At 35.4% G+C, this 16,302-nt stretch overlaps 1 protein-coding gene across 4 annotated transcripts in view; it reads left to right on the top strand.

The window, feature by feature from the left end:
- Nucleotides 1-16,046, top strand: part of VSTM2A (V-set and transmembrane domain containing 2A) — a 31,594-nt gene extending 15,548 nt beyond the window's left edge. Inside the window, exon 5 of one of the 4 annotated variants that reach the window (XM_015447402.4) lies at nt 11,063-16,046. In XM_015447402.4, the coding sequence (XP_015302888.2) occupies nt 11,063-11,151 (89 nt within the window). In that variant the 3' untranslated portion in view covers nt 11,152-16,046. Of the gene's footprint in view, nt 1-10,802 lie in introns of all 4 variants that reach the window. The other 3 variants (XM_005549566.5, XM_045389156.3, XM_015447403.4) reach the window with 3 other exon arrangements.
- The last annotated feature ends 256 nt before the right edge of the window (nt 16,047-16,302 follow it).

Here is a 16,302-nt window from a genome sequence, read left to right as displayed (position 1 = left end):
AGCTGTCTTGCCCAAGGTTGTAACTAGATCTTTATTATAAAACATGATAAAATTCCAAAGGATTTTTAAGAATTTAAACTGCAACCTGAATAAATAACAGGTATTCTAAAGCCATAATTATACAAACTGGTGTTCATCTTAATTAAATTCAAGTTTTCAAAAAAGGTTTTCTGAGTTTTTAAAATCACAAAGTAATTAGCAATACATCTGAAAACATAAACAAGTTAGAATATTATTTAAAGACTTAAAAAGAAACAAAAATAAAATAGGAATATAAATTAATAATAAAAATTTCATAGTTTATGGTACCAGGTAGATATAGATTTGATTCCTAGATTTGCTATCTACCAGCATGTTACTTTGGGTGAGCTGCTCACAAAATGTCTCTGAACTTCAAAATCTTATGTATAAAACTGATATGGTAATACTTATCTACCAAGGATCATTTTTAACATTAAATGAAATAATGAATTTTAAAAATCTAGCAGAGTAAACCTAGCACATGAGTGAGCTCAGCAATGCCCTAGTTCTCTATCTCTTTACCTACCAGATAAGAAATTAGGCTACAAAATAACCATTATTTAAGAGGACAACAAAGAAACAGAAATATGAATAGAGAATAAAGCAAATAAAAACAAGCTTGGAAAGCTCAAAAATTATACAAAATAATATCTAATGAATTTTAAAATGTAACAATTAATGAAGGATTTATTTAATTAATAATGCCAAAAGGAGACATATAATCACAGTTTACAATATATATCCAAATGAACGCCAGTTAAAGAGCTAAGCAGAAAATAAAAATCAAATATAGGAAGATTAGCATAAAATAAGATACTTGTGACTTTGAAGGTTAAAAGTTACAAAATCATTTGCAAGTGAAAATATTTAGCTATAACTTTAAAATTTTATTTAACTAAATAATATGTAACTAAAAAGTAAAGCATCAAACAAGGAAATATTTGTGTCTAATACTTAGGAAAATAATAAATGTCAATATTTACAGATGCTATGATTTTATAACCCACTCCTAGTCATTTAGAGATATTAAAAGTGATCATATAATATGAATAAAATTAAGATAAAAGTATAAACTTTGGTCAACCTTCTACATAACTCCAATACCAAAGTAGAAAATAATTTTAGGAATAATATTGAATCCTCAATAGTAGCAACAAGTAAAAGATATAAAATATATAATCATTTTTTGAAAAAGTATGGTTGCAAATCAGTAGTATGAATATGATGACCACTAAAACACTTCATTGAGAGAGTTTAGGTTTGAATAAATGAGTTACAATGCTATGTTCTTGGATGGCCCATCTCAGAATTGCAAGCATGTCAGGTTTTTCAGAAGTATTTATAGATTTGATGCAGTCCCAGTCAAAACCCTTTGTCATTAAAAAAAAAAATTGACAGATATAATCTTGGCAAAAGTTTTCTAAATCAACAAGCATCATAAAGGTTACAGTGAATCAGACATTCTGCTACATTGCCATTGGCATGGTGAATCAGTACTTCCCTTGTGAAGGAAAATTTGTCAGGGAAGAGTCATCACGAGGCTTTAGATTATGCAACCCGTATGTCCCTGAAATTATACTTTCAGGAGGAAATTCCAAGGATATCATAGTGAGTCATGAAGTGCAATGCTTATCATGGAGTTTTTCATACACCTGGAAATACACAGATGACCAAAAGGCAAGTTACCTAGTGAATGTGTTAAAGCATACAGTGAACATTAAGCAGTTTCTAGAATCATGTTCTCAAAGAATGTTTAGAGACATTAGAAAGGACTCAGTACATAACATCACATGAAAAAATATAGGATACAAAACTTTAAGGTGAAAAAATGTAGCGTACAAAGCTTTAAATCAGTCTGAGCCATGTGCACAGAAAAATAAAAGAAAAAAAGAAAATGTACAGCAGTCAATATGTTATTATTTTTAATTTTTTATTGTTTTGCTTGTTTATAACACTCGTACAATGATAATGTATTACTTTGTTATAAGCAGAAAAAGAAAATTTAAATTTTTTCCAATTAAAAATGGTAAACAGTTGTCTCATGAGAGAGAAAATAAATTAGCAAACACATAAAATATTTCAACAAAGAGAAGCAAAGTAAAATAATGGTGTATAATTATAGAGTTCATGACAAAATCTTAAAAATATCTACACATGTACATATATGTACCTAAAGTACTGTTGTGAAAATGGTCTACTCAGAAAATGCATTGAAATTAGGAACTTTGTATTTTATTATATCTTATTTCCTGGAGTCTGAGTGGAGAATCTGACCATCAAGTTAGTCTTGTTTTTCTAAGCAAATAGGTGTGATCTTGATGAATTCACATTGATTAAATAAATCAAACACACACAAGTAAATAAAATATCATGCAATCATTTTTCCTGTCAATGAGATGATTCACACAACCCCCAATTCCAAGAGAGATCAAAGTGAGGATACTCCCATTGTCTTTGGGAGTATCAAGGGAAATCAGACACAGGAAGATTTATAAATGAGTATTATGTTTTACTTAATGCAACTGCTTCAAAACAGACTCTCAGAGAGCATTTTTGCATGAATTCAGAATCCTATAGGTATAAAACATACCTGATATAGGTTAAACAGTGCTTGAATTAAAGCAAATAGTAAAATCTAGGAGTTATGGTTTCTTAGTCCCTGAAGCTGACAAATATGAAGCTGTAGAGAAAATTTTAAAGATGAAATTAAGTCTAGCAATTTTATTATTATCTTCACAGAGAAACATTTTAATGAAGTTAAATAATGCAGTGAAATACTTCAAATGTTAAAATGTAAAGGTGTCAAGCACTGTGCAGCGAAGGGCTCTGTTATGAGATCAGTGTTTTTCTTGCTTCATTTTGATGGCTTCTGTTACAGACACACCCTGAGGAGCCTGCTCTTCAGCCATTCATATAATCTTTTACCTTTAGTTTTTCTGATTAAACAAATTCATATGCTACGAAGGCAATTCTCTAACTTCTAGCATTGTAAATAGTTAATTTGAAAAATCCAACATTTAGGGATTGAGCAATAGAATCACAACCACTAAACAGAAAAAAAAAAAAAACTTTAGAATTTAAAACCTCACTCTATTTCAAACTATCTGAAAATATTATAAGGATTGTGAAGATAGGAATTGTGTCTTGAACTTTAAGTGTTATTGCAGCACTTAGCATTGTGTTTAGCATGTACTTAGAGTTAAATGTTTAGGGATAGAAAATTACGTTTTGGTTTATGTATAGTGCAAAACACTTCTGAGGATAATACCACTGCTAAGAATATACTTGAAGTTTAGTGTAATTTGGTGAATGTTTAAGAAAACAACCCCAGACTGCCTATGTAGCAGTGGTCAGAAAAGATTAAAAAACATCCCTTGGACTATCCTTCATTACATATTCATGATGATAATATTAATTTATTTAAAATGATAGATAATGACAAATTATGTCTGGGAAGTTTGATGAACAAATCCCAGGCAATGGTTTACTTCTGTCCTTTTATTTGTATATCTTGATAAATGAGATGTGAATTTTTAAAATCTTGCTTCAAATATTTCTAATTACTTAATGCTGATAGCTAAGAAGATAACTTCTACTAATGAAGGTAATTAATAAAGCATTCTAATTAAAAAAACTTGAAATAGCTAGATTAAGGAAAACGGTAAAGCCACTGGCTCAAACTTGGAAAAAATATGGGTAAAATCTTAAGACATTTTCCTTGTGTTAAAACAGGTGTGTTTTCTGAAGCCATATAATTTATGCTTTTTTAGGTCCTATTGACATTAGGTCCTCCAATGATTCCTTCCTCAAAGTCAGACATTAATTAACCATAAAAATTCGTTTTTTAGTTTTTTGTTGTTTTTTGTTTTTGAGACAGAGTCTCACTCTGTCACCCAGGCTGGAGTGCAGTGGCGTGATCTCAGCTCACTGCAGCCTCAACCTCCTGGGTTCAAACAATTCTCTGTGTCAGCCTCCCAAGTAGCTGGGACTACAGGCATGCACCCAGCTAATTTTTGTATTTTTAGTAGAGACGGGGTTTCCCTATGTTGGCCAGGATGTTCTTGATCTCTAGACCTGGTGATCTGCCTGCCTCGGCCTCCCAAAGTGCTGGGATTACAGGCGTGAGCCACCGCTCCTGGTCTTTAGTTTTTATATTTATAAATCATGGCTATATCTTTATTTTTCAATTTACCTAAGAAGATATGTGGGAAATGAAATAACGTATTTGCAGCTATGTTTCTTTCCTTCTTTCTTTTTCTTCTATTTTTTTCACTCTGAGTTCCTCAGTTGCCATTTCTTTAAAAATATGAGATGTTTTTCCTGCTTTGATGAGAGAGTTTTCTCTGACAGTATTGGCAGTGGAGGTCTATAGCAACATGCAAAGAGGACGTGGATAAGGAGAGGTATTCTTTATTTCACCAACTGATGAGCGATTTCTCAGATATTCAGCCAAACTGACCCCTGTTTCCTCAACTCACGAGTTATTCTTTTCTCTGCCCTTTTCAGTTAGTAGTCAACAATACTAGCTGTGATGCACTTCTGTTGGCTTTCTAATTCAGGGCAAGCTGTCCTCACTGAGCCAGGGAAGGGCTCTGGGTGCACGATCGCTGAAAGGATGCCAGGGCACATGGATGCCATTTGTCTCTATTGCGTTCCCCAACTTGAATACACTTTCTGAAACCCTTAGTCAAATTTAGCACCATTCATGATCAGGGCAACAAAACCACATGTGGAATTCCTAATATGAAATTTGTGATTTTTCAAATAAATCCTGGATTAATAACTACCTATACATGATTAATAAAGAGAATGCTAATGAATAATGAAAGCAAGCAGGCAGGAAGCATTTTTAAACTCTGTGACTAAATAGTTTCAAGCATTTTAGCAACATTTGTCTATATACCAGTAAATGTAGTGCTAATTATAAATCATTCTTATTTATGCATTAAAGCAATTATTAAATATATGCAGTATTAGAATTTCATTCTTGGAAAGGTTTCTGTTTGTTTTTCCACCAATTTATATTGTTCTCCTTTACATTTTGCCAAAGCCATTCATATCTCTATATATTTTTAATAGGCAGAATTGGAAAAGTATAAAGTTTTCAGATATGAGGAATTGCCATATGAAATTTTGATGCAAATATTTGTACCATCTTAGCTCTACAGTCAAACAGAAACCGGATTTGAGTCTCACCTGTACCACCTACTAGTTGAATAAACTCCAATAAGTTGCATCATCTCCTTCAGCTTCAGTTCCCTATCAGTAAAATGATTATGGTTAACTCCTGGGATCATAGCCAGAGGTAAAGAAATCATAAGTGTTCAAAATTATTGGCAACTTCTATCATAACCATCATCCCATCTGCACAAAATCAGTTCTTGCTTGTAGGGGTGTGCTACCATGAAAATGTGCTGTTTTCAGATGTGCCGTGTCCCCAGCAAGAAGAAGGCAGCATTGCTTGCACACATCCACTCTTCAGTTGCTGCAGGAGGTAGAAAGGCCTGACAGCTGCAGAGGAGGGTTCTAAGCAACAGAAGAGAACGGTCTTTGGTGAATGGAGTGGCACCCATGCACCCTGTCCTGTAGACCTGCGTTCATGGGCAACTGCACTCCCCCTCAGCTACAGTAAGAGCCCTCATAACTAGAACAGAGCTGTAAATTTGCTGACTAAAGGAAAGCAAGAAGGGAAATTTAAACAGCTGCTACCAGCATGCCGGGGCACATTAAATAGGCAATTTATGTATTAGGTCAAAGTGAAGCACATTTCTTTTAAAAAGCAGATTTCTGGAAGAAATTGGCACCGGACGCATAAGCATTCTAATAAAAAGATACTCTTCTCAAAAAATTATGGGATAAAATCATTCTATTATTTGACCTTTCCCCTTAAACAGTGATTTAGTATGTTCAAACCTGAATAAAAATTGCATTAGAAGCTAGCTCAGTTTTTCTCACACAGCGATTTTCATTTCTGAAGCTGGCACCTGTAATAAATGAGAAATATGTTGAAGGGGCCCGTCTGCTCGAAGAGCTGTAATGGACACTCAGTTCCTCATAAGCTGGACTTCTTCACAGACAGAAAAGTATTTGGCTGTTGCTACTTTTACTGTTGGAGGATTTCTAGTTTTAAGTTTGTGGTTATGAACCTCACTCATATTCATTTTTACAAAACAAGGATTCTGGAGTCAGACCATGCAGCCACAGTGGGGTGGCGGGTGGGAGTAGAAAATGTTTTCTTTCTTTTTCCTTGCTCCTTTTGATTCCATTAGATACCCAAACAAGAAGAGAAAGAAGAGAAAAGCCAATCACGAATCACGCCTAACTCTGCAGAACGATGCCCCGAAAATACTGATGGTACCCCATATCTAAGCCAACTAAACTTGTGTTTACATAGGAAATTAATCCATCAGAAAATATTCAAAGCCAAGAGAAAGTGGATATTTGGAGAATTGGTCAAATGTACATGGAATAAGTGGTTTATTTAGTTTTCTTCACTCAGCACTTTGAATTAAATACCCACATCCCCTGCCAAAAGTCTGGTTCTCACCCCCCACCTGCCACTAACTAACGATGGTACTTTGATCCATCAATGTAACCTTTCCTGGGCCCAGACTACCAAATTTGAATAAAAAGCTTGGAAAAGAGATTTTTGAAAAGAGGAAGGAATGCTAGAATAATAGTGGAGCCAGGTATTAAATGAATATTTAAAGGAATTCAGAGGAACCTTTGCAAGCTGTAAAAGTGTATGCTATGAAAAGTTAAAAATATTGTTATATCATAAGAAATTTGGTACATTACGAAGAACAAACAGGCTTTACATTTTATTAATGCATAGAAAAACCAAGAGGCTGGTAATGTTTTCATATTCAATATTTATCAGTTCAGAGTTGGGGAAAAGTTAAGTTTTATATCAAGTATGAAGTATGTTATATGCGAACTATGTTACACGTGGTGCATTTCCTCTGAAAAGATGAGTATACGTTCAAATGATAGCTGCGCATCTCAATTTAACAAATGTGGGGTATTGGAGCAAGGTTGCTTGTCCCAGGAGGTTTCAGAAAGCGGCAGATTTCTGCTCTGTGCTGATGGACCACACTGCTGTTTCTTCATTTCTGTGTCTTTGCATTACTCCCTGCTAGGATGAGTTATTTCACATTTTTGGGTTACATATTCCTGATCTGCATATTTGCCACACAGGGTTGTTGTGAGGATTAACCAGTATGATGGAGGCACAGTGCCTACTGCATGTTGCCTGGCACCTAACAGGTCCCCAATAGTTTCAGCCGTTTTGGAGGGTAAGGTGTGGGCACGCGGAGAGATGCAGCACTGTTCAGCCTGCCCACTGTCTCCCAGCCTGGTGACTGCAGACGCAGGGAAAAAATGGTAGCACAGACGGAGGTCTAAACTGAAAAGGAAGGTGCTGAAAGGCAGCCAAGCACTTCTACCTGGCGGACATATGAGAGGGGCATGGAAGGGCAAGAGGCATGAGAACAGGAGCTGGTGGCACTCAGGCAGTGACGCAGAAGCAGACCCTGACCTCTCCAGGCAGTGGCCCTCTCTGGCTGGCAACAGGCAGTCCACTTGAGGCGGGCAGCCCCACACCGTTTCCGCCGGACTGCTGAGGCTACCGAGGTCTCAACTACTATGCTTTGATTGTTTTTAATTTTCCTTTCTTTTTGTAATGAAATATATGGAATTTCTGTTATTCTCTGAAATCATAACCGTAGTGAAGTTAATACCTGGAAGGCTTTTTCCATGTTTCTCCTCGGCCGGGCTTTCATTTGTCACACTCTCTTGAGAAATGCTTGCCTGCTGCATCTCAGAAGAGGCGAGGCCCACACCACTCTTGCATGAGGAAGAGAAAAGGATGAGAAATGGAAGCCAAGCTTCTGCCCTGCTGAGACTTCTAAGACTTCTCAGACTCTTCCATTTACAAAATGAAGAAATTACCTCCTCCGCCTTACAAAGACGGGGGATTACACTTATGAGAGCACTATGAAAATCTTTAAGCGTAGAAACAAAGCAAATGAAAGGCATCATGATTAAACAGATGTCGAAGGACATTATGAAACGGCAGTCTGTGTCCAAGAGAAACCTCTAGGTCCTATTAGGCCTATCTTCATCTAAGCCTACTGCCTGTAAATTTTCTTCACATAATTTAGATAATAGCATCTTCCTTTCTTCTTCACAGAGCATTTTATGTTGGGGGTAAAGTTTGAAAACTCTCGAGGCGTTGCTTTACACATTGAAAGTAATTTTTAAAATTGCAAAAAATTTTACTCCTTGCTTTTAATGAGCTAATAGCATAATCAGTGAGGTAAGACAAATATGATTAATTACACACAATGTAGGCCTGGTAAAGAACCTAGCAAAAGAAAATACTGCTGAAGTTCAGAGGAGAGAGAGATTATAACTAGCTACTAGGAACAGATAAATGGACAGGCAATTATCTGAGGGCAATAGTTGCTTAGATGTGTGACTGTATTAAGGGGATAACAAATTATCCTGCTTGGCCTCAGCAGAGAACAAAAGCAAATAAAACAAAACAGGCAATCCTATCACAACACAATACCTGGCATACTAATATGATGAGAATAAGACAATTCTACACAGTTATTATGCTCACTTTAGGAAACCTTGGGAAATAGTATCTCATTTAAGATCTCAAAAGTGAGTGGCAGCAGAGAAAATCAGAACTCAGGGGTCCTGACGGCAACCCTGGCTCTGAGTATTTCACAAAAGTAAAGCATTTCTATCTGTAAAATGAGCACAGAGTGGCCGAAGTTTACTTGTTACATAAAAGTTAATATTTCCATACAATAAACCATAACATGTTTGATAAGAAGTAATGGCATTATGTAATTAGTATAAATCTGAATGAAAATGACTATTATGATTATTTGTTAAAATTACACAGGACAAATTGTAGCATTTTAGATTCTCAGATGTCACTTCTAAAAGTCTTTGGGCCTACAAAGATAAAGAAGTACATATCTTTTCATTCAAGACATAAAAAACAGAAAGGAGAGAAACACAGTCAGTAATTTGATGACAATGCACATTTGCTTTAGAATTCACTATATAGGAAAAAATCTTTGTAATTTTCCTGGTGAAAATGAATTGTATTTAATTAAAAATATGCTAGGAAATGCATGCACCTAGAGTGGTTGAATGATTACAATCTGAAAACAAAAGTACCCCGCTTCAATAGTTTATTACATATCTGATGGAAGTTCAAAATTTTAGTAGGCTCAAAATATTCTTTACACTGCATCATTGGGTTTCCTTTTAGTTATAATACTCATGTAAATTATGCTTTAACTTGCACATGCTGGATATAGTATGATAGGAAATGGTGGGTCAAAATGAAGCAGCTGTTTCCATAATATCTCACTGGGCTAATGGGATCAGGCATGTCCTATGAAGGGTTGATTAATTAAGAAAAGGGACGACATAAGTTATGGTGCAGTTTCAACAAATTCGAGCCAATCTGCAATGCCCATGTTGAAAAGAAAACCATTATTTCACAAAATACATTTTAAATAGTGAATTATTTTACCAAGTTGTATTTGCTTTCAGCATTTTAAAACTTGTATTCAATACCAGACATACTTTGTGTGAAATCAAGGACCATTGCCTATTTGGGGAAGCATTTAATAATTTATTTTTCTTTCTTTTTTTTCATTAAATGAATCCCTGTCAAAGAGTTTCTCTTCAAAAGATAATGAGAATACGTGTTTAATTTTGGAAAGCTCTGATGTTATTGGTTTTACATAGATTGTGTACATTTTCCTTGCAAAATCTCTGTACTTAGAACTGCATGTGAACTGAGCTATCACTGTTGCATTTTTTGAAATGTGTCACCCAATTTGAATAGAGGACCATTCTGCAGAGCCCCACTACTAACCTCTGGGTCTTCCTCCAGTCACTAGGTTTCTGTGAGGAGATACTGTATACTGGTAAATATATAGCCCTCCTACCAGTAAGGCAAATCAATGACAACACTAAAGTAACCTAGCAGAAACACAGTAATGTGAGTTTACTAAATGGCTACTTTGGAAGCCCCAAATATTTATTCTACAAACAGTGACTTTTAGAGAAAAAGGGGTTCTGCCACAATTTTTATCATTGTCAATGTGGACCCAAATATGATTTAGATGAAGTATTCAAAAGATTGCATTTCCCCATGCTTACCCCCTTCAAACACATTTAATCTTTGTCCAGTTAAAGATGAAAGAAGGTAATGCTTTGATCCTCATCACATTTTTGTTCTTTACTAATAAAGGCATTCAATATGTCATTTGTAGCTAGAAGCTTATTGAATAAAATATATGACAAAAAAATGCAAAACTACAATTTCTTCCCTGAGATAGTCTTGGAGCTCTTTCAGGAGTTTCCAATTCTTGATAGCACTAACTTTCTCCAAGATTTTGAAGATTTAAAAAAAAAAAACATCTCACTCTAAAAGTAAATGCCCAAATGCACCCACCGTAGAACAAGTTCCCCCCTCGTTGAGGAACCTGCTGTTCTCAGGTTGTGTCATATGCCCTGTGGATTTATGCTCATGCAGTAGGAGAAAAAAGGGATGTGTTTTTAGGTACCAGTATAGGAAGAACCAGATGACTTTAGGGAATGATCCTCAAGGAATTACTTGAGGGAAAAGTATCTGGATTTGCCCCCTCAGTGTTCCCAGCCATGGGATGGCATTGTTTGAAAACAGACAAAACAAACAACACCAACTTCCTGGGACTGAAATCCTTTGTATGTGTTGTTGTTTGCAGTGCATGCCAAGACATTCATGAGCACCAGAGCCAAGCTGGCGAGCTAATTAAATATATATATGTATGTGTTTAAAACAGCCTAATAAGGAGCGTTGGAAATCTTCAAGATGAGCGAATATCTTATAACTTCTTCCGCAGGTGCGAGGATAGCTACAAGCCATGGACTTTCTGTCCTGCTTCTTGTTTGTGGCTTTGTGAAGGGTGCTTTGCTTTAATCTAAAGTGCTGACTTTTTTCCAATATCACTTTCTCTTCTTAAAGCAAAGAGCAAATCGCCTGTAAAATCTACGGAGCGGACAGCAAAGTTGACCCTAAACTCCAAGCACCACCCTGCACCCACTGTACTCTAATTCACTACACAAGGAGCACCTGCTTCCGGAAGCATAAATGAAGAGGCTATCACATGCTTTGTTGATCATATTTTCTTTGGCAAAACACTGATCTTTTATTTTAAGAGAATTAGTGTGAAGCGATAGAACGTTTTCTAATAGCAAGATCTATTTTTTTCCCTTTTCTTTCGGCGACTAAAATCATCTCACTGACTGCTCGAGGGTTGGCCTGAATGTCATCAGGATAGGGAATATTTACTATGGATACCACTGATTTCCTACTAAAGGACCCAGTATCTTCAGGAAGCAAACAGAGATCAAAACGCTACAAAACAGAAGCTATCATCAAACAAAACCCCCTTTTTAGGGCAAGAACAAAACTATCAACACTGCAAGTCAACAAGGAGGACATTACTTTAAATAAGGAATAACACAAGAAAGAATTTTTTTTTATTTTCCCCTTTTTTCTTGGATTTTTCTTATTTTTCTTAATTACAGTTCTTATTCAATGGTGGCAAGTGCTGGTTATGGCCAATCTCCGTCAATCCTAGGAGGTTTACAGAACTACATTTTGAGTGTTCTATATTTCAATGTATTTTAATTCATTTTGCAATTCCTGTATATGCAAACCTGACAAATTCTGTAAATTGCTTATAGTATATGTGCTATAACTTCAAAGTAGATGTACTGCGACCCTCATGCAAGCTAATTTTTATCATTATATATATAAATATATACTTAAGAATATCTACGTGTTGGGCCACTGACCAACTTTTTTTGACCAAGTGTTTGTTTTTCGTTGATAATTCATACACTCCGTGAATTTTGTAATCCATTGTTTCACTTCCACAGGTTTGACAGCTGCAGATGGTCTCTGTTGTCCTCTGCTTCATTCTGGAAAGTGCATATTCAAAATTGTATCAGTCTCTGATCGATTAATTAATTTTGTTACATCTGTGCTAAGTTGGAATTTGCTATGTTCCTTTATACATGGGATAAAGGTTTATTGAGGTTTGAGAGTCTCTTGACTCGGAAGAATGTACACTCTCTGGTTTTGACAGCTATTTCTGTATTATTATCATTATACTCTTGTCAAATAGAAATGTTGCTTCTAGAAAATTTGCCTTGGAGGTGAATGTGGGGAAGGTGAAGCACTCACCATAATTCCCAAAATTCATGTTAGAACATTTCTTGCTATGGCTAAAAATGCTGCTTTCTTTGACCTTTATGAATTTCTGTACCTTTGTCATTCTGTTATTTGCTGCTAATTATATTTTAATGTCTCCTAATTAAAAATTAAAATTTGGTTGTTGGCTAAATACAATATGCAAAAGATGATGGCAGGTCCCCGACTAAAGAAGATTAATGTGTTCAGTTTTCACTGGTTAAGTGAGTTACAATTTTAAATATTCCATTCTTATTTTTGGCTTTATGATAATTCAGACTACTTTATTTTGAACCTGTTTCCTACTCTGGCAAGAAAGATAGGCAGAAATATTAAAGTGTTCCATATACATTATGGAATAGATAGAGCTTGAGAGATAAATGACCTAAGTTTTCCTTCCAGAGAGATTCTTCCATGTTCTCTCATTACAAAACCAGAAGATCAGATATGTGGGGCCATCAGCTCCCAGCCTAAGGTCCTATAACCCGAAGCTTGAAGGCAATCAGTACCTCTGCTTTTCAAAGGTAAATGCATTCATTTTCTTTGATTCAGTTATAAGCAAGTATATATTTTCATAATATTCTTGACATTACCTGAGAAATAATATTTCATGCTAAATCTTTTACTGCCATTTTTCTCATTCATTTGGTTTATCATTTCAGTTTAATGAGAAAAATTAATAAAGGTTTTGACTGCGCTATTTTATTAATCTAGAAATGTATTTTCTTTCAAAGTTTAATACTTAAAAATGCATAAAATAATGGTAAGATAAACACCATCTATTAAGTTTAGCTGGGCCTTAAAGATTGCATACATTAAAGCATAAGTATATTGTTTCAAGTTCAGTCAAATTGGAAAAAATCTACATGTAATGTACTTTTACTCAAAATTTAGGTCATGAGATTGGTCATTTCTAAAGCAACAAAGACTTGTACCTGTATCAGCAATGTTTGCCATGCTCATAATCAAATACATATGCTAGTTTGGAATGAGCTACTGGCTCATTGTATTGGTGTCCAAAAGAATGAAGATTTATCTGTCACTGTGCCACCAAGAGTCCAACTCACTGGCCACTTTGAGAAAGAACATGGTGCACTATTTGCTTCAAACTCAAGAAGTTAATATGGAACCTTAAAAACTGGAACAGAAACGAAAACAAATTAAGGAGATCTTTCAGAGATTTTTAACCTTATAGTTTGTCTCTGCAAGTATAACTTTGTAAATAACCATAACTATGAACATGAATAAAGATTTAAAAATAAGTTAGCAGACATTCTCAACCTTGTTTCCAAGATTATGTAATGTTTATCATAAGAGAGAATCCTAAAATATTAAAATTGCTTACTTGAATTTAAGTTGAATGCTTTTGTTCTTTCTTAAAGACTTATAAATTGCTTGCAATAAAATAATGCAAATGAAAACAGATGAGGATAAAATAATAAAATAAGATAAAAATTATTTAAAGCAAAAGCCGCTAGACGGGGTTAGTAAATAAGCTTAGTGGAGTTCGTGAACCCACTGAAATTCCATGTATATTTTTGCATATTTGTTTTATGGAGATGGTCCTTCATATGGCCAATCAATTCATTGATTCTGAGTGATTTGATTATGATTTGCTGGCCTAAAAGAAGAATGTTTAGATGATTTTGAGCATCTAAGAAAACCTGATAATTATCATTTTGAACTGGTTTGCCTTAAAGTTCTTGAATATAATTTAGGAAGATATGCTAAGGCACACATATGTGTGGGTGTGTGCAGGGGGGACAAAAAAACACATGTTTAAGTTCAGAAAAAAAAATTATTGCAATTTGTTAACAGCATAGACTAATGATACAGGATGATGGTGGCTGAATTTTCAGGAATAGTAATGTAATTTTGCAATGGATACGTAGATGCCATTCAAATAAATGGTTCTGTTATTTATCCTATATTTTTTTAAAGTGAAAATAGTAAACATAACTTAGTTTGTATAAGAAAAAATTATTGCAGGAGGTCAATGCAACCTGTCTGAGATAACACATAAAACTCTGATGATTATATTTTGGAGTTAAGACTATGAAGCTAAAAAAATATGTGTGCACATAATTTCAAACATTAGGCCCAAGTAATTTTATTTTCAGAACTGCTCACTAATTATGGGAGCACTCAGTGTTTCAGGAAGTGTGAAGACTTCAGGGTTTCAGCAATGAAATTGATAAGGCTCTTCCCTAGATCTAGGGAGAGATAGTAAACATTCAAAAGCAAGAACATGTAAGATACTGATACATTCTAAGAAGAAAACCCAATAGGATGATATACAGGGGTGTGACCCTGTATCTCAGGGAGGTCAGAGGAGGCTGCTCCGTGGAGGTGATATTTATGCAAATCTGAATGATAGGAAGCCAGGCAAGATATCTGGGAGCAGAGCCTTACAGGGAAAGGGAAGGACTTGTGGAAAACCCCAGAGGCGAAGTCCATCTAGGCTTGCTCAAGGACGAGAAAGAGGACAAGAGCATTAAGTGTGGGGAGAGTGGCGAGAGGCAAGATCATCAGGCAAGGGCGCCTTAGACAAGACCACACCAATGGGAGAGCACAGGACAGAGCAGGAGTGTGTGGAAATTCCAACATGAATGACTTGCAAAATCAGGACACAGGCTCTCTCCCCAGCCTGACCTCTTCTAGTGCTTAACTAACTTGTTAGCAAAACTGCTTGGGGCACAGCACTGAGTCTTCCAGCCAGGCTGCCCCTTTGTATTGACATGGCAGGGATACAGGAGGCAGTAGAGACTAACTTTCTAGAGTTACAATGTCTCTCGAATTACTAGAGACATTCTATGCTGATTTACAATTGATCTGGCAAAGAAAGATAGGCAGAACTATTAAAGTGTTCAATTTCCTTCCAGAGAGATTCTTCCATGTTCTCTCATTACAAAACCAGAAGATCAGTTATGTAGGGCCATCAGCTCCCAGCCAAAGGTCCTATAACCCGAAGCTTGAAGGCAATCAGTACCTCTGCTTTACAGTTGATCACTTTGAGGAGCCAAAGCAAAGAGCGAAAGATTGGGACCACTTTGAGTGGACGTGGCACTGAACTCATTGTAATAACTACAAATGCAATTCAAAATAAAAGCATGAGTATATAAATTGAAAGGGTAGGTGGACAGAAAGAAGAGACTGACTTCTAGACAGGTGCTGAGAAAGCAGTGTAATTAAAAAGGTAAAGGAAGGAAAGAAGCTACAACATGTACACCACACACACACGTGTGCGCACACACACACACACACGTTATCAGATATTCAAAAAAATTAGATCTTAGACCCCACAATACAAACCCTAGAGGACAATGGATTACAGTCTTGTCAGGGAGAAATATTGTGATAAAATCATTGCATACTTAGCTATGTTTTCATTGTTAAAGAAATAAACAGACCATTTTGAGGTAGTTAAAGCTCAGAGGAGAATAGCATGTATTTACTCGTCTTGAAATCTATGTCGGCTTTATGCTCCAGCTAAGATAGGAATCAAAGGTGAGGTTGAAAATAAATAGGCATAATATAAACTGTCCACCAGATTGTGTTAAATCTAAAGAATGGGTCAGTATTTTATTGTATCTCACTGTATGTGAAAAGAAACAAAAGTTTCACCAAATAATACCCTTATTTTGTATATGCAGTGCATTATAATATTTTCTATTTTGTCCTGTCTCTTTTTTTGTTCATGCTTGACACAAAACATTAAATTGGTTTTGCAACCTACAATTTGAAATAAAAATCACAGATGTATTTATTCCAAAATAGAATACCAATAGCAAACATAATTAAGTGAGAATATATCATAGAAAATGATAACTTTAGTTTTACACTCTTATTATGTTATTAAAAGCCAGGAAGTCAGAAATGATTCAAAGAAGAAAAAATGCATTATTTGCCCCCTGCTATAAGTGGTTGTGACTCTTGTTGGCATTGGGAGGCGATGGGGCTGCTTTCCATGTCTGTGGTCTTTCCTGTTGTTTCGGGTTTCTTTCTTT

Source organism: Macaca fascicularis, chromosome 3 (genome assembly GCF_037993035.2).
Source record: "Macaca fascicularis isolate 582-1 chromosome 3, T2T-MFA8v1.1".
NCBI classification, from domain to species: Eukaryota; Metazoa; Chordata; class Mammalia; order Primates; family Cercopithecidae; genus Macaca; species Macaca fascicularis.
The sequence above is the reverse complement of the archived record's forward strand: the minus strand, read 5'-3'. Positions and strand labels throughout refer to the sequence as shown.